At 40.8% G+C, this 25,999-nt stretch overlaps 1 protein-coding gene across 3 annotated transcripts; it reads right to left on the bottom strand.

The window, feature by feature from the left end:
- Nucleotides 1-6: 6 nt before the first annotated feature.
- LOC138955571 (uncharacterized) lies at nt 7-24,580 on the bottom strand. 3 transcript variants are annotated; one of them, XR_011452278.1, is made up of 6 exons: nt 24,437-24,574; nt 16,023-16,104; nt 10,208-10,406; nt 9,521-9,718; nt 6,576-6,720; nt 7-1,204 (listed from the first exon to the last, which is right to left on the bottom strand). XR_011452278.1 is itself a non-coding variant. In XM_070327154.1 (6 exons), exons 2-6 carry the CDS (start codon nt 16,065-16,067, stop codon nt 1,997-1,999), a joined length of 597 nt encoding a protein of 198 aa, XP_070183255.1. In that variant the 5' UTR covers nt 16,068-16,104; nt 24,437-24,580; the 3' UTR covers nt 1,223-1,996. The 3 variants fall into 3 exon arrangements, 1 of the variants encoding a protein (XP_070183255.1); XR_011452279.1 differs by having other exon boundaries at nt 10,208-10,393; XM_070327154.1 differs by lacking the exon at nt 7-1,204 and adding an exon at nt 1,223-2,006 and having other exon boundaries at nt 24,437-24,580.
- Between the last annotated feature and the right edge of the window lie 1,419 nt (nt 24,581-25,999).

Here is a 25,999-nt window from a genome sequence, read left to right as displayed (position 1 = left end):
ATTATGTTAGCTCGGGTTGACACACAGATATGGTCTATAAGCGCAGATGAGGTAGCTGTAACTCTTGTTGGAATCGTTACTAATTGTTGTAAATTATAAATGGATAACTTTTTCATCCAGCACTTGTTGGGTTTCAGAAGATCACTAACAGAGAGAGAGAGAGCGCACAGACTTGTGACCTAGAGAGGAACCAAATTTTAGTTGAATCGACCCATAAACAGCAGAGATATACGTGATTATGGAAAAACACAGTCGACAGACAGACAGACACAGACAGACTGACAGGCAGACAGACAGACAGAGTGAAACCTTTTCACCCCCGTATATACGGGTGTGTGTAATGAGGAGGCACTGTTGCGTTTCTATTTTTAAGCGATATATGTTTAAATAATTCAGTTGTCTTTAAATTGATAAACACTCACACTAGTTTACCATAAGTTCACTCAAAGTTTGCCGATTTTCTGAGTTTGAATCACAAAAGTAAAATCATTTTATTTTTTATTTCTTCATGTGCCCAAAAATGGAGAGTTAGGAAAACCGTCCAACAAAAACCGCGCTTAAATGTTCCACTTTTTAAAAAGAAAATTAACAGAAACATTCTTTGAGGCATTTACTTTGGTCCTCCATCTCAGTTTTGGGGTAGCTTTATTTGATGACATCACTTTTGCTTTTACTTGAATTTGAGGTGGAATTCTCATTGCATGTACAGCAATTTCCAAGTTATTTCCTCTAAACGTTCACCCAGTATTCTTTGGCTCGGTCTGAGCTATGGGATTGCATTACAGCTTAGTACCAAAATTTGTTATTCAAATTATGTCCGACGTTTCACTTTCTTTATTTTTGGAACAAGACTCCTCAAAACTATAAACATCTATTTTTCATCATTTTCTAATTCTAAAAATATTAAGTTGTGTTTTACGTTGAAAAAACGCTTAAAAATAAAGAAATTCAAAATCAGGCTTTAACTCTACAAATCCATGTTCTAAACATTTGTCAGACAACTAATAGAAATGAGAACATCATAGAAAGTCTGGAACACACAAATGACGTCGGCATCAGGTTTTTTTTCCTTCTGATACCTCTCTTTCTGTCTCGCTGAAGGTTGATTTCATTCAGTCTGCATCACTCCTGTCGCGAATTCAAAGCGCCCTTTTATTTGTTTGTGTAACAAAGGAGTCGATCTTGGGTGCCTTCTGAACTCCCGCTGAAAGAAAAAATGTCATCAAATAAATACAGTACTGCACTTGTCTGTTGAGTCAGTCTGATTGTCAAACACACCTTCTCTTCAGCGGGACTTAGAGAAACATAGTAAACTGCGTCAGCGGTCGGCGTCGATCCAAGATGTCAGAATGAGGTTGCTCTGAACGAACCCATCTCTGTACTTGGGTATTTGGCTTGTATGCAATACCACTGGTTGAGTTCCTTCTTTAGTTTCCTGAATACATTTGTAATTTACCTATATTTGGACTTTTGAAATCGAAAGAGTTCAACTATATGTACAAATTAGTTCCGATGGTTGGCGTTAACACGGGTGGGGAAGTGTTCCGCACCATTAATTTTGTTTGGGAGCGACGTGTTCCGGTTGTCGATAGTCGCTATTTTTCTCTTGCTCTGGATTGCACGCGAAGGTAGGCTGGTCAGCCAGACCCTTCTCACAATATCTGGCGCATCACCTCACAGAATGGCTGGACTACCTTGAATTATCATAGAAAAGTACACAGTATTGTGTGACTTTTGACGGATTTTCATGTATGTGACCTATCTCTGTTGTGGCTTCGCTTCTTGCTATTGAACTGGCTGTCTTCTTCTTCTTCTTCTTGGCGTTCGCAGAGGTTACACAATCAGTCCAGCACTGGTGATAAATGTTGTCGTTTTCTCCAACTCCTGTCGACTGCCGTATAGTTTGGTCTGCAAGGGAGTTGGTGACGGCCACACTTCTTTTCGTTCCTCATCTAGTAAGGGACATCGCTGTAAGATGTGTTCCGCGAACTGGCTGTCAACGCTCCCTGTGTCAGTGCAGAAAATGGGTACTGTCTCGTTAGTTCAAATTATTCTACAGTCACTAGTTATAACGTTGGTAGCTCCTTACGTACTTCAAATCAATGAAAATCATCACCAAAATGAAAGTAATGTTTCAATGTGTATAAATATATTGTTTACACATTTCCGAGTCAAGGATAGCTGAGATATTTCCCCAAATGACTATTTTCGTATATTTCCGAGCCTGTTGCCTGGGAATACCAGAAATTAATACCGATGGAAAATGTCTATTCTATCCTGGAGAAGGTGTGTAACCTATTTATCCCGTTTTCAGGACACACAAAAATCAAGCTTTTGGTCAGAAACCTGCTGATGCCTGTACTCCACATGCCATAACCTTCCACAGGCGTCACCATAACACTACATTCACGCGCAAAGCTAGTTCTCTTTCGCGCATTAAACACCGACTTTAAAGATGGAGTGCGCCTCAAAGCAGTGTCGAAACAATGATTTTTCGTTTTGTCTCAGATGATGATATAAACAATCAATCAATCAACATGAGGCTTATATCGCGCGTATTCCGTGGGTACAGTTCTAAGCGCAGGGATTTATTTTTTTATTTTTTTTTATTTTTTTTTTTATTAATTGCACAACTACCCAGCAGATGACTAACATACCTCTAGTGTTGCCAGCCAAACGCAAATGTATGTCTTTCGTCAGTTCGCATCTCCCGCTAAAATGTGATTAACATTTCCCGTAACCATGTTCCTGGACTAAAGACTGTGCGTGGCATGCCAAAATGGAACCAAATATCATGTTTTACATTTTGTGTGTGTGATCATAGACCATTTATTCTGGACCGCCAACTAGCTCTCTCTCCGCTCTTTCTCTCAATAACGAGGTAGCGCCTCTCGCATTTAGGAACCTACGCTTACATGGCCTTTCAGAAATCAGGGGGATGTCATATCCGGTGTCGATTGTAAACATGGACGAAGTTGCCGAGGTAAGTTCTGAAAATGCTAAAATAAACTCAGCTAAAGTGCATATGGAACATGTTTTTCGATGAGTTTTGTTAAGTTTAGTTTGGAGTTTTGGAAAATCCAGTTTATTGTCACCTCCCATTGTCACAAATAACTGGAGCGTGCTTTCTTTTCACTGTCTTCGAATCGCTGGCCTTTCAAACCGGACGCTAAGCGCCCCTGAAAGTCGAGCGTGGTTACCTCGAAGGGTCACGTGACGAGTTGGCGGTCCAGGCTATTTGGTCTATGGTGTGATCAAACACAATGTCTTGACGTAAACTACCCAAGATAGGAAGTACTCTCGCTCTCGTCGAGACTACTACGCTTTCATGTTAGCTATTGACGTAAATAGTTCACGTGCGGGACCTGATCGGATATTTACAAGTGGCTTACTTCGCTAACCTGATAGAACAATGATGAAAATTGATTCTTCGCACAATTGCAGTGTTAGACTCCTTGTAAGAAAGTCAATGACATTTTCTAAATGTTTAGACGCCTGAAGTGTGGCTGAAAGCCCGGGGGGGGTATGTGCAGGTATGGGGTAGCCGCAAAATCTATTTTTCTACTTTTATTGGCTTTTCGACAAGGCTTAGTTTAATAACAATTTTGCTGTTGGAATTGATCTATTATTTTGCTCGAGTGATAATCGCCTTGAATCACTCACGTTCTTTCTTTCTTTCTTTCTTTATTTGGTTTGTTTGTTTGTTTGTTTGTTTGTTTGCTTAACGCCCAGCCGACCACGAAGGGCCATATCAGGGCGGTGCTGCTTTGACATTTAACGTGCGCCACACACAAGACAGAAGTCGCAGCACAGGCTTCATGTCTCACCCAGTCACATTATTCTGACACCGGACCAACCAGTCCTAGCACTAACCCCATAATGCCAGACGCCAGGCGGAGCAGCCACTAGATTGCCAATTTTAAAGTCTTAGGTATGACCCGGCCGGGGTTCGAACCCACGACCTCCCGATCACGGGGCGGACGCCTTACCACTAGGCCAACCGTGCCGGTATCTTTATTTGGTGTTTAACGTCGTTTTCAACCATTCAAGGTTATATCGCGACGGGGAAAGGGGGGAGATGGGATAGGGGAAAGGGGGGAAATGGGATATAGCCACTTGTTAATTGTTTCTTGTTCACAAAAGCACTAATCAAAAAATTGCTCCAGGGGCTTGCAACGTAGTACAATGTATTACCTTGCTGGGAGAATACAAGTAACCTTCAACTCAATAGCAAAGTCGCTTTCAGGTTGAATAGTAACTGCCAAGCGTATTGGTTGTGTTTCAACGGTAGATTTAGACAATAGTGTTGTTCCCCAACCTCGTTCTTCGGTAATTGACACTTTTTTGTATCTGATTCTGACGCATTAGTCTGACAAATGACCCAGTCGACCGTCCGATGGTTTTGACCATCATTTTTCCTACCAAGCTGATAATGCCAGGCCATTTGAACCTTTACACATTGTTAATCCAGGTCCGACTGACCTTTGTCATCTGAGGCTAAGAACAACACTGTTTCGGATAGTGAACAAATGCAGAAACTTGTCAGCAGTACGTAAACTTTGGATGTTTTCTTTTATAGACTAAAAATGTGCTTTATTGATCTCTTTGAGCTTTGGAATGGAACTTTGCTAGACATAGTTTCCCCTACACTTTTGTGAGTAGTTTTAAAATGAATGCTACTTATGTTTTATATGGTAATTTCTATACAACAGATAATTTTAAAAAATATGTCGTTGTGGACCTAGTGTGTATGTTTCGTGAAAATGCAAAATCGTTGTTTATGGGGAAAATAATGAATGTATCTGTAGTACATTGATATGCGAAGACTATGATGCGCTGATAATAATAACCTAATAATTTTGCAGATGACCTTGTGAACTCTGCAAATACAGTAAAATTTGTCAGAACGAGGCTCTGGTTCTGGAGAAATGCACCTGCTTCACCTAACAGAGACAAAGAAGCAATTTGGTCATGGGATAATACCATGCATAAACCTCTATTACTAGATCGTAGAACAAGGCCGAAGATGCGTTTGGAAAACTAGCGTTGTTGACTACAACTCTGTCAATTTGCGTCCAAAATTGCCTTTGTAAAGGCCATGGCGATAGTGCTCAAGATAGCGAGAAAATCACAACAACGAAGACTCTGCTTTGTTTGTTCAATCAGAGGCCGTGATTGGTGCGTGTCAATGAACAAACGTAAGCTCATTCGGTGGAAGTGCTAAAACTAGCAATAAAATCCCGACGAGGAAGACTGTTATAAGCACTGTGCTATGTTACTCTTAATAATCCTATTAGCTTTGTGCATGGCTTGGTCCTTTAAGAGCCTCCGTTTTTGACTATTGGACCAACGCAGACCGCTGAATTTGTTTATGCTCCTCTAATATCACCTGAATGTTTTAGTGAATAAATAAAATAAACGTTTGCACGCTGGAGTTAAAAACGACAAGAAGAATAGGATTTGTATCCTACTCAATTTTTAAAACAAGTCGCGTAAGGCGAAAATACAACATTTAGTCAAGTAGCTGTCGAACTCACAGAATGAAACTGAACGCAATGCAATTTTTCAGCAAGACAGTATACTCGTAGCATCGTCAGTCCACCGCTCATGGCAAAGGGTAGTAGTTGCGCTGAGAAGGATAGCACGCTTTTCTGTACCTCTCTTCCTTTTAACTTTCTGAGCGTGTTTTTAATCCAAACATATCATATCTATATGTTTTTGGAATCAGGAACCGACAAGGAATAAGATGAAAGTATTTTTTAATTGATTTCGACAATTTAATTTTAACAATAATGTTTATATTTTTAATTTTCAGAACTTGTGTTTAATCCAAATATAACATATTTATATGTTTTTGGAATCAGAAAATGATGAAGAATAAGATGAACGTAAATTTGGATCGTTTTATAAAAAAACATTTTTTTTTACAATTTTCAGATTTGTAATGACCAAAGTCATTAATTAATTTTTAAGCCACCAAGCTGAAATGCAATACCGAAGTCCGGGCTTCGTCGAAGATTACTTGACCAAAATTTCAATCAATTTGGTTGAAAAATTAGGGCGTGACAGTGCTGCCTCAACTTTCACGAAAAGCCGGATATGACGTCATCAAAGACATTTATCAAACAAATGAAACAAACGTTCGGGGATATCATACCCAGGAACTCTCTTGTCAAATTTCATAGAGATCGGTCCAGTAGTTTGGTCTAAATCGCTCTACACACACACACGCACATACAGACACACACACACACATACACCACGACCCTCGTCTCGATTCCCCCCTCTACGTTAAAACATTTAGTCAAAACTTGACTAAATGTAAAAACAAAACGTCAAAGGACTTTTCCAGAAAGACATGATCAGATTTTAAAATAATGTTAATGCAGTTAATGCATTTGGCAATGTTTGTATCAGTTACACAACATTAACACAAATACAAATACAAATACAAATCGCAGGCTCAAGAATTATCGTCTAAAACTGAGAAAAGGTTTTCCAATGTTTCAGTGGTTTGAGGTCTGTTTCATGCGTTTACTGTTTACTCTGAATTGGGGCCTCACGCTCTTCCTCACCTCGGTTGTTTTTTCCTTCGTATGAAGAAAACAGTAATCGTAATGGCGAGTAGAACTGTGACGATGACTGCAATAGGGGTGATCACATAAATTAATGTTTCTGTCTCGTTGACCTTCGGTCGATTTTCTCCTGCCTCTTCTGTTTCTGAAATAAATGAAAGAAAGAAAGCGTTATCAGACAATAAAGAACGGGTTACCAAATGTTTTTAACAATAGTTCGGTATCAAATCATACTAAACAGGTGAAATGTTTTACGTTTGCGGACAATAGACAAATTCCAAACATAACTCTGTCGGGTTTTGTATGGTTTGTAAAAGAGTGGATACTCTTGCTTTTAGTGAGGCAAGCTTCCTTCACGTGCTCCTTGTCCACATGTTTAGACACACCCCGCGGTAGTGACTGGCCTATAATGTCACGTGGAAAAGTTTGACTCACTAAAAACACGTAAATTCAAACTTTTACAACCTATACAAAACGTCTATTGATGATATGTCGAGATTGTATGGCCTTTGGAAGAGTAGCAGTCGTTCAGAAAGGATGCACATTTTGCTTTGATGATAGACGATGTTCGAAAATAACTGTGTTGATTTGTATTTAGGGTGGAGGAGTTGGGTCTCTGACATTGAGACAAATATTGACGCCCCGCCGACCAATGAAGACAATATTTGCTCGATGTAATTTTCATTTGTCTCAAAAGAATGCTCATCGACGCTCACGATTAGCTACCGATGATCTACCAGGATTGATGTGCATGCCTGTTTTCCCAAATGCACATGATCACAAGCAAAACACGTGGTCAGAAATCACTACTGCAAGGAACTGTGTACTTTGGTTTGAATTTTTTTTTTTTTTTTTTTAAAGGAGGATATCATATCAGGGGCTGATCACATCAATTTGAAGGGGGGGGGGGCAGGATCCACATTTCTTTCAGGGACAATTCGACGACGCGAAACGTTTAGTTGAGGACGCGAAGCGTTCGAACCTCCTAGGGGGGTCAAGAAAAATGGAGCAATCTGGTGCAATCTGAGCCATGAGTTTTTCTTTGTTTTTAAAATGTATGTATTTCTTCTTTTTACATTTAGTCAAGTTTTGACTAAATGTTTTAACATAGACGGGGAATCGAGATAAGGGTCGTGGTGTATATGTGTAAGTATGTGTGTGCGTGTGTGTGCGTGTGTGTATATGTAGAGCGATTCAGAGAAAACTACTGGATCGATCTTCATGACACTTCACATGAGAGTTTCTGGGTATGATATCCTCAGACTATTGTTTTTCTTTCTTTCGATAAATGTCTTCGATGACGTCATATCCGGCTTTTTTGTGAAAGTTGAAGCGGCACTGTCACACCCTCAGTTTTTTATCAAAAAAACTTGGAATTTTAGTTAAACAAACTCCGACAAAGGCCGGACTTTGGTATTGCATTTCAGCTTGGAGGCTTACAAATTAATTGATGAGTGTGGTCATTAAAAGTCTGAAAATTGTAATTAAAATTATTTTTGTATAAAACGATCCACAAATAACTTCATTTTATTTTTCATCATTTCCTGATTTCAAATATATAAATGTGTTATATATATTCGGATTAAAAAAAGCTCTAAAAATAAAAAATATGAACATTATTATTAAAATTAAGTTTCCAAAATCGATTCAAAAGCAATTTAATCTTATTTCTTGTCGGTTCCTGATTCCAAAAATATATAGATATGTTGTGTTTGGATTCAAAACCAGGTCAGAACGTTAAAAGGAATAGAGATACAGAAAAGCATGCTATCCTGCACAGCGCAACCACTACCGCGCCATACGGGCTTGTCAATTTCACTGCTTTTTCCACGAGCGGGTGACAGACGATGCTATATGGTCTTGATGAAAAAATGCAGTGCGTTCAGTTTCATTCTGTGAGTTCGATAGCTTGACTATCACCTCACGCGACTTGTTTTCTCTTTTTAATTTTTTTTTGTTTAGGCGCAAGGGGGGTTTCCGGAAACCCCCCCTGGATCCGCCCCTGCATATCGAGTGGTAATTCGATTTTAAAAAAAACATCATAGCTAATGATTTGATGTGATCAACTTGATCGCTCGTTTTTAATGGTCGGCAATGTGTTATTTGCCGCGCTGTCACGGGCCCAGTTCTTCGTCAGCGCAAAATAACAACCCTGAAAAACTTATTTCCAGAAAACGTCGGTTGTGTTTAGTCATGTGATCGTGTCTATAATCATCTATCTTCTACATAGTTTTCTTTGGTGTTACCAATGAAGGGGAGGTTGGAGAGGTCCTGTAAACATTTAGTTTTGACAGTCTGAGTTTTGAAATGTTTCCTGTGTTTCTTGACCATTGTTCCTATACATGATGCCGTTTTCTTCCTGTCAATCTAGGGTTTTCCTAATAATAAAAATGAAAAATGATAAATACATATTTTGTGCAGTACGTGTCTGCTCGATATGATCCGAAATTCCATCAGAAAATGTGCACCTCGGAGCTCACGATCACTGCTGTAAAGATCACTTGACTAAAAAGACGGGAAAGGAAGTTGGATTTCAAACGTGACCGCCTGATTAACACATCTTTGTTTGAACACTAGTGAACACTGTGTGTTCATTATGTGTGCCTCTTTCACTAGTACGAATATGTCATGTCAAAAAGCGTTTAAATCTTGTAACAGAAATTTGTTCAAAATGTCTTCAATTCTGTTTTAAGGACACATACACACACACACACACACACACACACACACTAACACGTACACACTAACACACACACACACACACACACACACTCTGGATTCACAGTATACAGAAATACATGCCTTTAAAAATTAAACATCGAACAAACACACGGATGCTCCTGGTAAGAAGTCAAAATACATTTTAAGTAATCAAATGGTAACACGTCGCTCCAAAATGTTACAGAGGGACAAAGTACCAAATAAAAAATAAAAAACATAATTACTGTTGACAATGAGATCGCACGAGGTTGACTTTCCAGTAGACTTTGGGATTTGATGGCAAGTGTACCTTCCAGAAAAACTATGTGTGACCTTTGGAATCTCCAATGTCAGACGATCGGAGATTACGTAGTTGAATCTAAAGCCTTTGGACACGGTGCAATCAAAGACTTCTTCTGATGTTTTGAAGCACGCCAGTCTGTCTGTGTACAGTGACAATACAATATAAAAATAATATGAGCAAAATAAAGACGCAAAGAATCGTTGTTCTAAGTTCAATACCGAGTTACATGCAGTGCTTGAACTGAAACAAAGCCAAAGCGTGTGTCACATTTCTAATCACAAGGTCGTGAAACAAACCAAAGCACAGGAATTTCGCAAGTTAAATGCTTATTGCATCTTCAAAAAGCTATTAGTTACATCAATGTGTTACTTCAGTATTTCCCTTTGTTAGTACTTTAATACATTAGTTTTCAGAACCTTAGATGCGTTACGCTGCCACATAAAATGCACAGCGTATTTTGTCTCTGATTGTTCCAGAAAATTAATAAGAGATGCAAGCTCCTGCTTCCACAAGAAAGCTTATAAACGATTGCACTGTCAATTTCGCAATGATGAAACACTGCATCAGTATCAGCACACCTATAGGAGAAAGAATGCAGAACATTCAGATCTCAACATCATCAACACACCTTCGGAGACATCCGATCCATGAAAAGGCTTCCATCCAACGTAAAGGTGAACCTTTTCTGCTGAGACATCTTTCGAAAAGTAACAAATCACATGTGCAGTTTCTCCAGCCATGAAGGTTCCAGCTGTGCAAGATACATCTGGCGTAGTTACAACAGCAGCAGTGCATGGTCTCATCGAGGAAACAACTACAATAAAAACCTGTACACATTTTTAAACAAGTCGCATAAAGCGAAATTACAACATTTAGTCAATCTGTCGAACTCACAGAATGAAACTGAGCGCACTACATTTTTTCACAAAGGCAAAACAGCTTCGTCAATCCTTGCGGCAATGAAGTCGCTCACTTTTCCCGTGCAACACGAAGTGAAACTGACATGCAAAAATAGCGTACTCCCGTAAGCAGGAAAGCGCGTTTTTCTGAAATCTTTTTAGTTTTCTGAGCTTGTTTCGAATACAACATACTATATCTATATATTTTTGGAATCAGGAAATGATAAAGATGAAATCATTTTTGGATCGAATTCTTAAATTATGATCGTAGTACTAATTACACGCCGGTACCTCCGCTGCACACCGAAAATAGCCGGGGCCCCTTGCTGCGTACCGGGGACGAGCCACGAGAGGTGAGTTTCTGCACTAAATCTTCTCTGTTTTCTCCAAAATGACATATCATCACGTAACTGGCGTTTGTACTTCGACCTAAGGTGTTATAGCATCCCATCATCGATTTTATTCTTTCCCTCGATTCAATTGTGAACTCTGAGCTTTGATTATTTATGCTTTTCCAGTGAATTATGTGTAAATTCTGACTTTCCACAGTTATTACGGAAAATCAAGCTTATCAAACAATCTGCAGAGAATTGGAATGTAATTATTGGTTATTTGTTGACATCTGGCTCAAGTGGTGTCATCTTAATTCACGCGGTTGAATCATATTTTTTTAATCTCTACCGTCACTGAACGATTTTGTTGCTGCGCACCGGGGCCGTCTCTATTTTGAGGGCTGCGCACCGGGGCACTTATGTGCTGCACACCGGGGCCAGTGAAGTATGTGTAAATTTGGACCTTCCACAGTTATTACGGAAAATCAAGCTTATCAAACAAGCTGCAGAGAATAGGAATAGAATTATTGGTTATTTGTTGACATATGGCTCAAATGGTGTAATATAAATCCATGCGGGTGAGTCATATTTCTTGAATCTCTAGCGTCATTGAACGATTCTGTTGCCGCGCACCGGGCTATGTCCCTGTTTTGAGGGCTGTATACTGACCTGGGCACTAATTTGCTGCGCATCTGGGGGCAGTACTACAGTGAATAAAGTATTGTCTGTCTCAGCCACACACACACACACACACACGCTCGCACACACACACATACACACCCACACACACACACACACACGAAAGGTAATGACGCTGACGTTCGTTCGTGTTGTCCTTTTTAAGAGTGGGTTTGTTCTGCTTTGCAGGTGAACAAATGGATCTGTTTAGATGTTACTACTGCAAATTTAAATTTCGAGAGTTCAAGGACGTTATTGGACACAGTGTCGATGTGCATTCGAATGAACAATTGAAGATTCGTTTTTTGTCGCTGAATGAAGTGACTGGAAAGAGTACCTATTTGAGAAAAGACTTGGCGTTCTTCCATCTGAGATCAAGACTCAAGATAAAAATCTAGTAATTCAAGATGGTAAAGGCTTTGTAGACGAAACGGCCGACGTATCAGCAACATGTCTCGACGAACAAGCAGAAGAACTGTTTACTTTTGAAGGCAAAGATGATGTGCAAAGACTACAAGACCTCCTCCCAGAAGCTGTATCCAAACTTCAAAACAGTGGACAGTCATCTTCAGACCTGGATTACGCTACATGAAATGCTCGCAGATGGGACGTTTCCAATGGACAACATAGCCTTCAGACTGTTCATGGATGTAGTACAATTTTTGTCACTGCCAACGTCCGCAGGGATGCGATACAGCAATGATGTGAAACAGTCCAAACCAATGGCCACATTCTTGGCACAGATGGCGCAGGTTTGTTTTAAATGTCTGGGGCTTATATGGCGTTGACGTCATTATCGGCATACGCATAGCCTGAGCTTGGTCTGGAGCATCCGTTTCATGATGTGTTTCCACCATCCTGAACTCAGGTCAAAAATGAGTTACTTCCCTTCGGGTCTCATTCTATCCCTGACAGGATGCCTTGGTTTTCCTTCTCTGGAGAGGAAATCGATTTTTTTACATATTTAGATCTTTTCGTAATGTGTTATGGATATAAGCAGATTCGCGATCGTCGATAATGATTTTTCATGGTGTTGTGTAATTTTTAAATTACGAAGGAATTGATAAGTGAGTCAAGCGAGCTATCTTTCGCGGATGTATATACTGGCCGGTGTCACGTGATAATCAACTTTGGCTTCGGCGCGCGCCGGTGCAGACGATTTTTTCTGTAACCAGTTGAGAGTGATGCAACCATATATCACGGTCTCCTTCCGACAGCAGTCTCAAAATGTCGACTTGTTTTGACCTTAGAACGATGTCTTTATCATAACTGTGAAGAACAGAACGGAGATCACTGTCGAAGTCGGCCAATCTGCAATCATTTTCGTCTCGCGAACACTGATCTCAAATTTAGATCAGTGCTCGCGAAAAACATATGGTAGATAACTCTGTAATCTTGTTTTGATAGATTCGCGCAATAATTTAGCATGCTGTCAAAGAGAAACTGGCGATAGCCGTGGAGCGATGATTATCAGAATGGTGTTTCCACCACCACCACGCTAACGTCCAGAAAACTGCTGTCTACGGTGACTGCTGAGATCTCCTCCATATGCAATACAACATTTTTATTCAATAAAAGTCAGAAATAAAATAATCCGCGGAAATCCACCCAAATTCGGATCAACATAGGCCTCCTAAAGTTTGGCAACTTCTGTCCCCAACTGTAGCCATAGTTTGGCAACAAAGGATCCTTCTTTATCATGTATTATCGGGAAGAAAATTTCTCAAGTCGATCTCAGTATTCGTTCGTGGGATAAGCTTACATCCAACTTCGCTGGGAATATATCTGCAGGCGCCTGTACCTGCCCGCGCATGTGTATTGCAAACAATGAGAACAAGAACTAAAAGAACTCTCAGCGGAAGAAAATGTTCCATCTTTATGTACTATTTGAATGGACAATAAAGTGCTATTATTGTTATTGTTATTGAACTACGAGAAGAGTAGACGATGTTCTCAATAAAGCAATAGATGATTGCCACATACTGGGGAAGGGCTTATCAGAGGCTTCTTGATTGCATAATGACCGTCCTCTTCAAGCATGTTCAAATATTTATTTTTTATTGACAGTCGTGCTTGAAGAGGGCGGTCATTATTCAATCAATTTTGTAAGGGACAGGCCTATAGACCTTGCGGAACCGAGGTCCCTGCAGGTAACAATGTGAAGAAAAAAATAGCTAGCAGACGACAGCTAGTGTTGTGTCCCCTCGGGACAAGCTGACAAACAAACAAAGATCCTCAAGCACGGTCGCAACCGAAAACAGTATGCTACACACTTTGAAGGAGCATAATAACACGTATATTACTGGTCGCGGTGCGCAGCATCAATTGAACAAATAGTGCCCCGGTGCGCAGCCCACAGTGGCCCCAGTGCGCAGCAACAAATTCGTTCAGTGACAGTAGAGATTCAAGAAATATGATTCAACCGCGTGAATTTAGATGACACCACTTGAGCCAGATGTCAATAAATAACCAATAATTACATTCCAATTCTCTGCAGCTTGTTTGATAAGCTTGATTTTCCGTAATAATTGTGGAAAGTCAATATTTACACATAATTCACTTAAAAAGCATAAACAATCGAAGCTCAGAGTTCAGAATTGAATCGAGGGAAAGAATAAAACCGATGATGGGATGCTATAACACCTTAGGTCGAAGTACAAACGCCAGTTACGTGATGGAGAAAACAGAGAAGATTTAGTGCAGAAACTAACCTCTCGTGGCTCGGCCCCGGTGCGCAGCAAGTGGCCCCGGCTTTTTTCGGGTGCAGCGGAGGTACCGGCGTGAATTTACCTTGTTTCGTTAAGTGTGATCATATTTTTAGAATAAACATGACATGTAATATATTCTAGATTTAGAATTTGATCAAGAATACGATGCAATTAATTTCAAATCTGTTTGCGAAACATCGCTTTTAAGGACAACTTTAATGAGCAAACTAATAACAATTTTTAGGCCTCCAATCTGAAATTCAATACCAAGGTCCGGGCTTCGTCGAAGATTACTTGACCAAAATTAAACCCAATTTGGTTGAAAAATGAGAGCGTGACAAACGCAGCGTATGGCTGCCTCAACTTTCACAAAAAGCCGGATATGACGTCATCAAATATATTTATCAAACAAATGAGAGAAAAAAATCTGGAGATATACCAAGGAACTCTCATGTAAAGTTTCATGAAGATCGATCAAGTAGTTTCTCTGAATCGCCTTATACACACACACACACACACAAACACACACACACACACACATACACCACACGCTCATCCCGATTCCCAGTCAACGTCAAAACATTTAGTCATAACTTGACTAAATGTAAAAAGCCTCTCAGTTTGTAACCAATAAAAAGTGCAATAAATGCATACATTTCAATATTTCAATAAGAACACATGTAACTGTTTTGGAATATGTGCAATACAATGGGCTGCCAAAATCTGTGTTGACTTATAACTCCGAAGAGAAATTAAACTCGAAAGGCACACCTCCAAACAAAGGTACGTAAGCAATTAAAAAAATTTTTTAAACATTTCTTTAAAAAAAATGATTAAGCTGGCAGCATTTTATTTGCCGAATCATGTACCCAACCGAGGAAACTAACGAGATATTCCGAAAACAATGAGTATGGTGTCAAAATACAGTTACGAGTAGGTCATCCAAAAGTAAAACAAGAAGGGCGAACTCGTGACAAATTTAATTCACTTTGACAAACTAGTTTATATCATACAAACATTTGGAAAATGGAGGTGGGGTAGAAAATTGCTGTGAGATTGAGAAGTTATTTGAATCTGTTAAGACGGGCGCAGTGGCCTAATGGATAAGACGTTAGCCTTCTAATCGGAAGGTCGTGAGTTCGAATCCCGGCCGCGGCCGCCTGGTGGGTTAAGGGTGGAGATTTTTCCGATCTCCCAGGTCAACTTATGTGCAGACCTGCTAGTGCCTTACCCCCCTTCGTGTGTACACGCAAGCACAAGACCAAGTGCGCACGGAAAAGGTCCTGTAATCCATGTCCGAAAGTTCGGGGGGTTATAGAAACACGAAAATACCCAGCATGCTTTCACCAAAACCGGCGTATGGCTGCCTAAATGGCGGGGTAAAAACGGTCATATATGTAAAAACCCACTCGTGCGAAAACATGAGTGAATGTTACGAATGGGTTTTATAAGCTATAACGAATGACAAACTCACAACAATCACTCACACTTTCTATTCCAGGTTCACCCCGGTCCAGTAGTTTACTCTGAATCGCTCTACACACACACACACACACACACACACACACAGACACACACACACAGAGACACACATACACCACGACCCTCGTCTCGATTCCCCCTCTACGTTAAAACATTTAGTCAAAACTTGACTAAATGTAAAAAGAGAGATGGGCAGAGGTGAAAAGTCCTCACTAGGGAGAACAAGAAGGTCAAACGCTCGATCGACTATCGACTGGCGTGTGCATGTGTGCACATGCCTGCGCGTGTGTGTGTGCGCGGTTTGGATCCGTTCTAGTACAGCAATTCCAATGACAAGAACTCACCACCACTATTACAGCCCGTGGCTGTGATATTGAGGTCAGCTCCATTCTCTTATTTGTATGATTCTCACCTGAAGACGGTTACCTGAAAACAATTTTAACAGAATAGCCATTGTTAATAACCACATAAATAAGCTCTGGCAAGAACAAGAACAAACACTTAATCGTGTTTTTTTAGGTTTTTTTTAATTGCATTCAGGCATGCCTTGCATTGATTCACAAATACGTCAAGATTGCTGAAGCGTCATTAACCATCAAATCAAACGAATGCATTGCACTGCAATACGTCCGGTTTTTGTTTTCACATTCTACGTGAACGAGGCAAAGAGAGAGAGAAACAGAGACAGACAGAATTTGTTTGTTTGTTTATTTGTTGCTTAACGTCCAGCCGACCACGCAGAGCCATATCAGGACGAGGAAGGGGGGGATGAAGGGGGCCACTTGTCAAGCGATTCCTGTTTACAAATGCACTAACCCATTACTTGTGTCCCAGCAGGCTTTAGTAGAACTAAATTAATACCTACTGGAAGATTACCAGTTTCCAGTATGTTAAAATAGGCTTAACCTATCTACTGCTGGACTTACATCAGAACACTAACAGATTAAACTATACATGAATCGCGAGACAAGCGGCAAGAGAAGAGATTTTTGGAAAAATTACAGGTGAATGAGCAAGAAGGCAGAAAAAAAGAAAAGAATTCATGAAGAAAAAGAGAGCATGACAGGAAAGAGGAACCAAAAATCTACCTAACAGCAAACTAGAAAGCTCCTGCGGTTCCAACAACAGGAGGGGCTTTTAATTTCATAACCGCAGTGCCCCACTGCGGGAAGACAGACAGAATGACAGACGCAGACTAGAGAGAGTGAAAAGACAGAGTGAGATAAGTAGCTACGTGGGTATAGTCAGATAGACAGGTAGCTCATTTATCAAAAATTAAAAAACAGACCGAATATAATTCAATCGGACCGTAAAAAAACCTCTGTCATACGACCTAGTCTGAATGGCATTTATGTATCACAGCTTCAACAGAGGAGGGAACAAACACGTTTTGCGTACTCACGCTTTGACAAGGCTAACCACAGCAGCCATGATTGTGGAGAGATCTACTTATTTGACGGAAGTGACCGAACAATTATGAATGACGTCACAGTCTGTATCTCTTAAAGCATCGCATTCTTTATTACGTCTTTCTGTGTCTGCACGGGCGAATATTTTGTTCTTTCCGGTTTCTTTGTCTCCTCTGTACACAACTCTGTCTTTCTTAATTCAGACTCACAGGCCCCACGATCGAGCCACTTACCAAGGGCAGCTAAATTCGCGTATGGAAACTGTACTGTCGTCTTGGGTGCCGTTCACAGTATGCTCAGTGTTGACGAATTTGTAAAGAGAAGAAACGATAACAGCGGGAGAAATGAAAGCCTGTGTGCATGTGTGGGCTTTTGGAGGGACGATTGCAAGTTTGATTCCGTTCTTGTCTTACCGGAAACGTGTAACATACAATTTTGCACACGTTTGACAAACAATATTATCAATATAATGTCTGGTTTGAAAAAATAAAACCATGCATTATTACGCACTCACTTACATTCTCTCTGTCTTTGGCTCCATCTCTCTCTCTCTCTCTCTCTCTCTCTCTCTCTCTCTCTCTCTCTCTCTCTCTCTCTCCCTCCCTCCCTCCCTCCCTCCCTCCCTCCCTCCCTCCCTCCCTCCCTCCACCCATTGCACACCGGTACGACCGAACTAAGGTAACGTTAAATTACTGTTGTGCAGCGGGTTGAAAGAATACCCTATACCTCGGAGATATACCTTCACTCGGTCTCAACGACGTCACGTGACATGCTATATGGTGGAAGAGAATGCTGTCGCTTCTTTTCCTTTTGAGGATGAGGATTTAACATGGATCGGGAACTTACAGGACAACCGCGGCTGTGCTTGCAAGTTTGGATAGTTCTTTCCGTGACTGAGCATCGTTTCAGTCTTACCGAACTGAGGGTGGAAAATATGCGACATCATTCTCTTCCACCGCTAGAACTAACTTTTAAAATCATTTTCTATCATGTTCAGGCCAATATGGAATGACTGAACTAAGTTTAAGGTGGGAGAGGGAGAGTACGTGAAATCTTGCAAGGGCCCCTCTCTGAGAAGCCTTAGATTTGGCTGACAATAAGGAGTTAAGATGAACACGACAGGGAGCAATCAGCATTAAGGAATCCATCGCTTTATATAATCTAGATATACCGTAGATGGTCGTTTAAAGGCACACTCAGCTTCACGTTAACCATCAGTTTCTGATCACAGACACTATCAGGCTTTTACACACAGTACAAACACTCTTTCATTTAAACACTCACCGCTTGAGAACATCCTAGGTGCCCTCCATAAAGAGCGAGGAATTTTCAAAGAATTTACTCTTGCGTGGCCAGCCGGATTGTCTAGTACCACAATCGGACGCCTCGTTTTGGCGCTAGAACTAACTTTTAAAATCTAAATAATAAATTGACAGCTTGTAACACAAACATTCTTAAATCATAAAAGATTTCTTTTTTCATCAAGACAAGATCAGTACAACTCGAAGTTTTGAAAGTTTGAAAAAAGGGAGCCCGGAAGCACGTCACGCAAGGTCGTGTTTCCCCAAGCAGACGAATTTTCTGCATATCGCTTGCTTCTTTGAAGCCAACCGCCGCCGATAAGTTCGTGTGACTCGCAGTCGTTTGTTGCATTTTAGATTCAGAGGTACACAATAACGTGCTATTGCAGATACAGCGAGTCGCATTGAAATCACAAACTGACGACGAAATTGTGAAAAAAAGGAAAGTGTGTGACACGGGTCCACGATGGCTCAGGGGTAAAATAAACCACGAAATCTGGTGTGTGGTTTACGCAAGCTAAATAGCCATTCAAACGAACTGTGTCATTTAATGCTGTTAAATGCTATTGCAAGTGTGTTCCATAAGGTTAGAACTGCTTTTTTCGTGAGAAGATTTAAATCGTTCTGTAAACCATTTGAGGCAGACTGGGCCTTTAATACATTCAATTTAAATACTGCTCCCAATTCATTTTAAAGTTGCACGTATGGTTTGCTCTAATTTGATGTTCCGATTACAAGATTGTGAAGAATATGTTTTTGTTTTCGTTTGATGTACAGATGATATACCTGAAGGTCACGTCTTTATTATAATTTAGTAATCAGGACGTCTTGTTATCTTTGTCAAGAAAGAAAATTCCATGATGTAGTGACTATTCCATGTATAGCTGAAGGCTTTCGGCTTGACTGCAAACTTTTATATTGACCGTTTTGTGCTGAAAGAATGGATGCCGCAAAATAACAACAAGAACAACTTTTTTTTTAAACCTTCAAAACTAAAAAAAAAATAAAAAAAAATAATGGGGGGCAATTGTCCTATAGGGGGCAATTGTCACGGGGGGTAATTGTCCAGGGGGCAGTTGTCGGGGGGCAGTTGTCCGGGGGGCAATGTCACTCTCCGCACGCTTATTTCGTGCACAAGAACGCCGTTTTCTTGGCACATGGCCGCGGGGAACAAAGCTATGAAGGTTTGGTGAAAAAAAGGAATGCAATCTCTTAATTTCATTCTGTGTGTTCGAAAGATTGACTTAATGTAGTAATTTCGCTTCCCGCGACTTGTTACTTTTTGTCCGAACGGGTTTCACACACACAAAAAAGCCTATGCATGAAAATTTTAAAATATACAAATAAAACGAGTTACAAAGGTAGACTAAACAAGAAGAACTGCTGGCGTAAACGAGGTCTGGATAATCCCCGTACCTCATCTCCAGAATTCCGAAATTATTTTGCGGTGACAAAAACCATAGTTTGTTTGTTTGTTTATTTGTTGCTTAACGTCCAGCCGACTACGCAGAGCCATATCAGGACGAGGAAGGGGGGGATGAAGGGGGCCACTTGTCAAGCGATTCCTGTTTACAAATGCACTAACCCATTACTTGTGTCCCAGCAGGCTTTAGTAAAACTAAATTAATACCTACTGGAAGATTACCAGTTTCCAGTATGTTAAAATAGGCTTAACCTATCTACTGCTGGACTTACATCAGAACACTAACAGATTAAACTATACATGAATCGCGAGACAAGCGGCAAGAGAAGAGATTTTTGGAAAAAATACAGGTGAATGAGCAAGAAGGCAGAAAAAAGAAAAGAATTCATGAAGAAAAAGAGAGCATGACAGGAAAGAGGAACCAAAAATCTACCTAACAGCAAACTAGAAAGCTCCTGCGGTTCCAAAAACAGGAGGGGCCTTTAATTTCATAACCGCAGTGCCCCACTGCGGGACAAAAAAACCATAGGCCCTTTGTTATTTCAATAGAAAGGCAATACATTTGACACAGTTGTCAACAAGCCAAGGCATCGCATACCCTCAATAAGGATAAATTGGCCATCTTTCTCTCTCTCTCACTCTCTCACAACCAAATACATACAAACACACACACACACACACAAACACACACACACACACAAACACACACTTTTCTCCCTCTCTCTCTCTCTCTCTCTCACACACACACACAAACACACACACACACACACACGCACACACACACACACACACCCACGCACGCACACACACACACACCCACACGCACACACGGGCAAACATGCACACACATACGCGCAAATATGCATACATTTTCAACGTTTGCAAACGGACACATATGACGTCATCAAATAGCCCTATCAAAAATCAGAGAACAACGCCCTTAGAAAATGCCCTCAAGAATGTATGCATCAATTTTCAAGAGAATCGGTCTGGTAGTGTCTGAGAAATGCATACACATACACACATACATCGGGTGACAGACCTCGCTCTCCGCTCTTGTTAAGACATTCAGTCATTACTTGACAGAATGTGAAAAGAAGAAAATGTTTGCAAGGTAACAAACAATCTGCTACTGCAGAAGAAACAAAATTAAAGGCACAGTAAACCTCCCGTAAACCATCACAGATACTGTCATGCTTTTACACACAGTACAAACACCCTTCCATTTGAACGCTCACCTAACGGGAACATCCTAGGTGCCCTACGTTTTGGCGCTAGACCTAACTTTTAAAATCTAAATAATAGATTGACAGCTTGTTACACAAACATTCTTAAATCATAAAAGAATTCTTTTTTTCATCAAGACAAGATCAGTACAATTCGAAGTTTTGAAAGTTTGAAAAAAGAAAAGCCCGGATGCAGGGTCACGCAAGGTCGTGGTTCTCGTATTTTGTTATTTTGTTTGCTTAACGCCCAGCCGACCACGAAGGGCCATATCAGGGCGGTGCTGCTTTGACATATAACGTGAGCCACACACAAGACAGAAGTCGCAGCACAGGCTTCATGTCTCACCCAGTCACATTATTCTGACACCGGACCAACCAGTCCTAGCACTAACCCCATAATGCCAGACGCCAGGCGGAGCAGCCACTAGATTGCCAATTTTAAAGTCTTGGGTATGACCCGGCCGGGGTTCGAACCCACGACCTCCCGATCACGGGGCGGACGCCTTACCACTAGGCCAACCGTGCCGGTCGTGGTTCACGTAGCAGACGACGGTTTATGCCTATCGCCAGTTCCTCTGAACAGTCAAAAGCCATCGCTAGAGTTCTTGTTTCGTGCATAGTCAGAGGCATCCTGAACTCAGGTCAAAAATGAGTTACTTCCCTTCGGGTCTCATTCTATCCCTGACAGGTTGCCTTTGTTTTTCTTCTCTGGGGAGGAAATCGATTTTTTTTTTTACATATTTAGATCTTTTCGTAATGTGTTATGAATATAAGCAGATTCTCGATCGGCGATAATGATTTTTCATGGTGTTGTGTAATTTTTAAATTTTGGCGCATGCGCTGTGAAATTTATTGTCAGATCTACCGGAACTAGGGGGCAAAAGGAAAATTCGACGAGGCTTGGTGCTAAGTCAAGTGCGGAGACGACGAGGCAAACTGTTGTGTTTGCAACTGCAAGTGCAACAGTGGAATGAAGAAAGAGAAATACGGTGGACAGAATTTGTCATTGTATGGCTTTCCGATGGGTGCAAGTGCGAAGGCGCAACAGCGAAGGACGCGATGGGTGCAAGCAATCCGACGACAGGGGTTTGTCGTGCCATTGAAAAGTCTGCTCGAGTCACTTCGTGTCTGGCAATGGCACGGCTATCAGCGATGCCAACTACGTTGAATTCGTACCCACCTTTAATCTTGGATTTCCCCCTCCCCACTCTCTACCTCTCTCTCTCTCTCTCTCGCATGATACCGTATATACATACACGGATGTTTTTCTGTGTGTGAGTTTGTGTGTACGATACCGTGTGTACGTATGCGTTTGTGCGTGTGTGTGTGTGTGTGTGTGTGTGTGTGTGTGTGTGTGTGTGTGTGTGTGTGTGTGTGTGTGTGCGGTGTGTATGTGTGTGTGTGTGTTTGTGTGTGTGTGTAATGAAGAGAGAGAGAGAGAGAAAGAGAGAGAGAGAGAGAGAGCGAGCGGAAATTGAATTTAGCTTTTACCGAATGATAACTATTGTCAAAACAGTGCATTAAGAACTAAAACCAACCAACCATAAAATAAAAAGCACCCTCCATCCCTTTTAACTGTCTCTCTCTTCCGCTTTCTCGCGCTTTTTCTGTCTGTCAATCCCCCCCTCTCTCTCTCTCCCCCTCTCATTTCATAAAAGAATTTGGGAGAGAAGAAAAGGTTTCAATATCCTCGGTTATACCTTGTGTCAATATTTCCATTTACAAATATATGCCATAACACTGTCTTACAATTAGTCAAAAACAAAGCCCTTTTTTGTAAAAAGATCAAAATCCGAAAGAAACAACGGAAAATCATGCAGAGACTTTCTTCCGAAAATTACAAATCTCTGGCAAATTGAAAGGAACAACAAAATATTCCTTCAGAGAGAGCGAGAGAGAGAGAGAAGAGAGAGAGAGAGAGAGAGAGAGAGAGAGAGAGAGAGAGAGAGAGAGAGAGAGAGAGAGAGAACTCAGAACTGAGAGAGAGAGCGAGAGAGAGAGAGAGAACTCAGAACTCAGAATGGTTTATTATATTAATTAAGGCCACACAGACAGAGAGAGAGAGAGAGAGAGAGAGAGAGAGAGAGAGAGAGAGAGACAGAGAGAGACAGAGACAGAGAGAGAGACAGAGTGAGTGAGCGAGCGAGTGAGCAAGAGAGAGCGATAGAGAGTGATAGAGAGAGTCACACACACATACACACACACACAGGCACACACACACTGCAACAGACAGACACACGCACACACACGCACACACATACATATACAGACATGATGACACTCGGCACAAATGACACGTAGCGCTAGCGATACGCACCCTCGCTTATGCAGGGGAAGTTCGCCAAGTCTTTCGTCCATATACCACCAATAGCCGTTTCAAACCATACCTTCGTGCATGTCCTTGACTTTTTGTTCATGATTTTGAACAAGATAATCCGTTTTCTTGCAGAATTTCTCAAAGTAATCCTCTGGCAAAGTAATCTTCGAGCATCGAAAGTGAAAGAGGTATTTCAGGCCAGGCACCTATTGCCCCCTAGTTCCGGTTATCAGAGAGAGGCTGCCGTGCCCTAAAATCTGATTGGTCGAAACGCTGGGGGCAAAGGTTATACGAAAAAGGTCTATTGATATGTAAGACAGTTTCAAGCGAGCTATCTTTCGCGGATGTATAATTATACTGTGCAAACAACTCTAAAGTGTCACGTGATAATCAACTTTGGCTTCGGTGCGCGTCGGTGCAGACGATTTTTTCTGTAACCAGTTGAGAGTGATGCAACCATATATCACGGTCTCCTTCCGACAGCAGTCTCAAAATTTCGATTTGTTTTGACCTTGTCTTTATCATAACTGTGAAGAACAGAACGGAGATCACTGTCGAAGTCGGCCAATCTGCAATCATTTTCTGGGAGATAACTCTGTATTCTTGTTTTGATAGATTCGCGCAATAATCTAGCATGCTGTCAGAGAGAAACTGGCGATAGCCGTGGAGCGATGATTATCAGAATGAGTCACAGGTACATAATAACGTGCTATTGCAGATAAGCTCACATCGAGTCGCATTCAAATTACTAACTGACGACTACATTGTGAAAAAGGGAAACTGGATCACACGGGTTCACGATGGCTCAGGGGTAAGATAAACCACGCAAAAATAAATTCTTTGAAAATTGCTCACTCTTTACGGAGGGCACCTAGGATGTTCTCAAGCGGTGAGTGTTTAAATGAAAGGGTGTTTGTACTGTGTGTAAAAGCCTGACAGTATCTGTGATGGTTTACGGGAGGCGTACTGTTTCTTTAAGTGAAGGCAACCTGTATTTACCAGCCACGATATAAACGTTATGATGGCTAACATAACGCATTTTGTTAACACAAAAATACAAACTAAGCTGCAAACATACAAACCCTGTGAAAGAAAGTGATCACATTTCCCAGCTCGCTGCACAGGCCTTTCGAAGTGTAGCCGGACCCCTTTTGGGGCCTTTTATATACTTGTGCTGTTTCCATTGAGGAAAACGGCTGCAGTCAACAAGGTTTCAAGTCTTGAACTTTAAAACCGTGTGTGTGCAGTGTGTGTCGGTGGACTTCTGGGTCTAACGCACACGCTAAAAGGTTGACTAGACTTGTGGGCGGTCTCCTCCAATAATAACCGCTGGTTTTTTTTGGGGGGGCAATCATTTGCATATCAAAGGCATTCTATTGTATCAAGTTGAATGACCCAGTTTTTATTCATTTTCGAGAATCTGTGCCACTTTTCAGAAACTCTTTTCATATAGAGTTTTGGAAGTGTACAATACAAGGCAAAACAAACGCCCACTGTTGCAAGTGACTCTTTCATAGTTTTCAAATTGCTGTAAAATATTAACCAGATAAGGTATGTCAAAAAAATAAACAGATTCGTGAAGGATGTTTTAATGGCTGAGAGTTTAGTGCGTAGTTTTTAATTCTTTTCTCTTTTTACTTTTTCATGAATCGTGTAATACGGGATAGAGGTGAAGTGAGCAGGCAAAAGTGTCACTTTGACACGCTACAAAAATCGTAAAATTACATTATTTTCAACCAGGTAAGTAAAGTCGTGAAGGACATATATATGTTACAGTAAATTCTCAAAACCAGGACATTTGCGAAATCCCAGAAAATGTCAGTAAATTTGTGAATTTCCTGTTTTACTCAGGGATTTCACAAATTTCCTAAAAATTCTAGGAAATTTGCAAATTTACTGAAACACATTTGAAGGGAAACAAGTGCTTTGTTGTTTGCTTGTGAACCATTTAATGATTCTGGTTTTCTTATATTAATGCAAGTTAAACACTCATGAATATTTCTCTCTCTCTCTCTCTCTCTCTCTCTCTCTCTCTCTCTCTCTCTCTCTCTCTCTCTCTCTCTCTCTCTCTCTTATACTGTCATGTTTCCTAAAATGTTTAACATAAAATCTGAACGAGTACATTAAAAGGTACATTATGACACTCATCTCTTTCTCTTAATCTGTAATTTTTTCATAAAATTGTTAACATAAAATCTAAACGAGTACATTAAAAGGTACATTGTGACACCCATCTCTCTCTCTCTCCTTTTCTCTGTGTGTCTCTTATACTGTCATTTTTGCTTGAAAATATTAACATAATTATGACACAGGATAAAAACAAAACACACAGGGCATGTACAGCACAGACATATGGCACGTAATATAAGCATTCGCTTGAGTTCGTGTCCCTATTATTTCTCGTTTTATTATTGTCTCATGTTTAATTGAATAAAACCGTGTTTAAACCAGGACATATGGCAATGAAAAGACGCTTAAAAATGTCTTCATGGTGCGTCTTATTTATTGGTGCAGGATTGGCTGCTGTGACATCTTTAGTTGCACATTACTTGTGCTTTGTAGCACTTGCATCGATTTGTTTTACATTTTTTCGACCCTGCACAGCTGCATTTCACAAAACCTTGCCCGCCTGATGCTGACTGTTC

Source organism: Littorina saxatilis, unplaced genomic scaffold (genome assembly GCF_037325665.1).
Source record: "Littorina saxatilis isolate snail1 unplaced genomic scaffold, US_GU_Lsax_2.0 scaffold_1401, whole genome shotgun sequence".
Classification (NCBI taxonomy): Eukaryota; Metazoa; Mollusca; class Gastropoda; order Littorinimorpha; family Littorinidae; genus Littorina; species Littorina saxatilis.
Note: the sequence above shows the minus strand (reverse complement) of the source record. Positions and strands in the feature narration are given on the sequence as shown.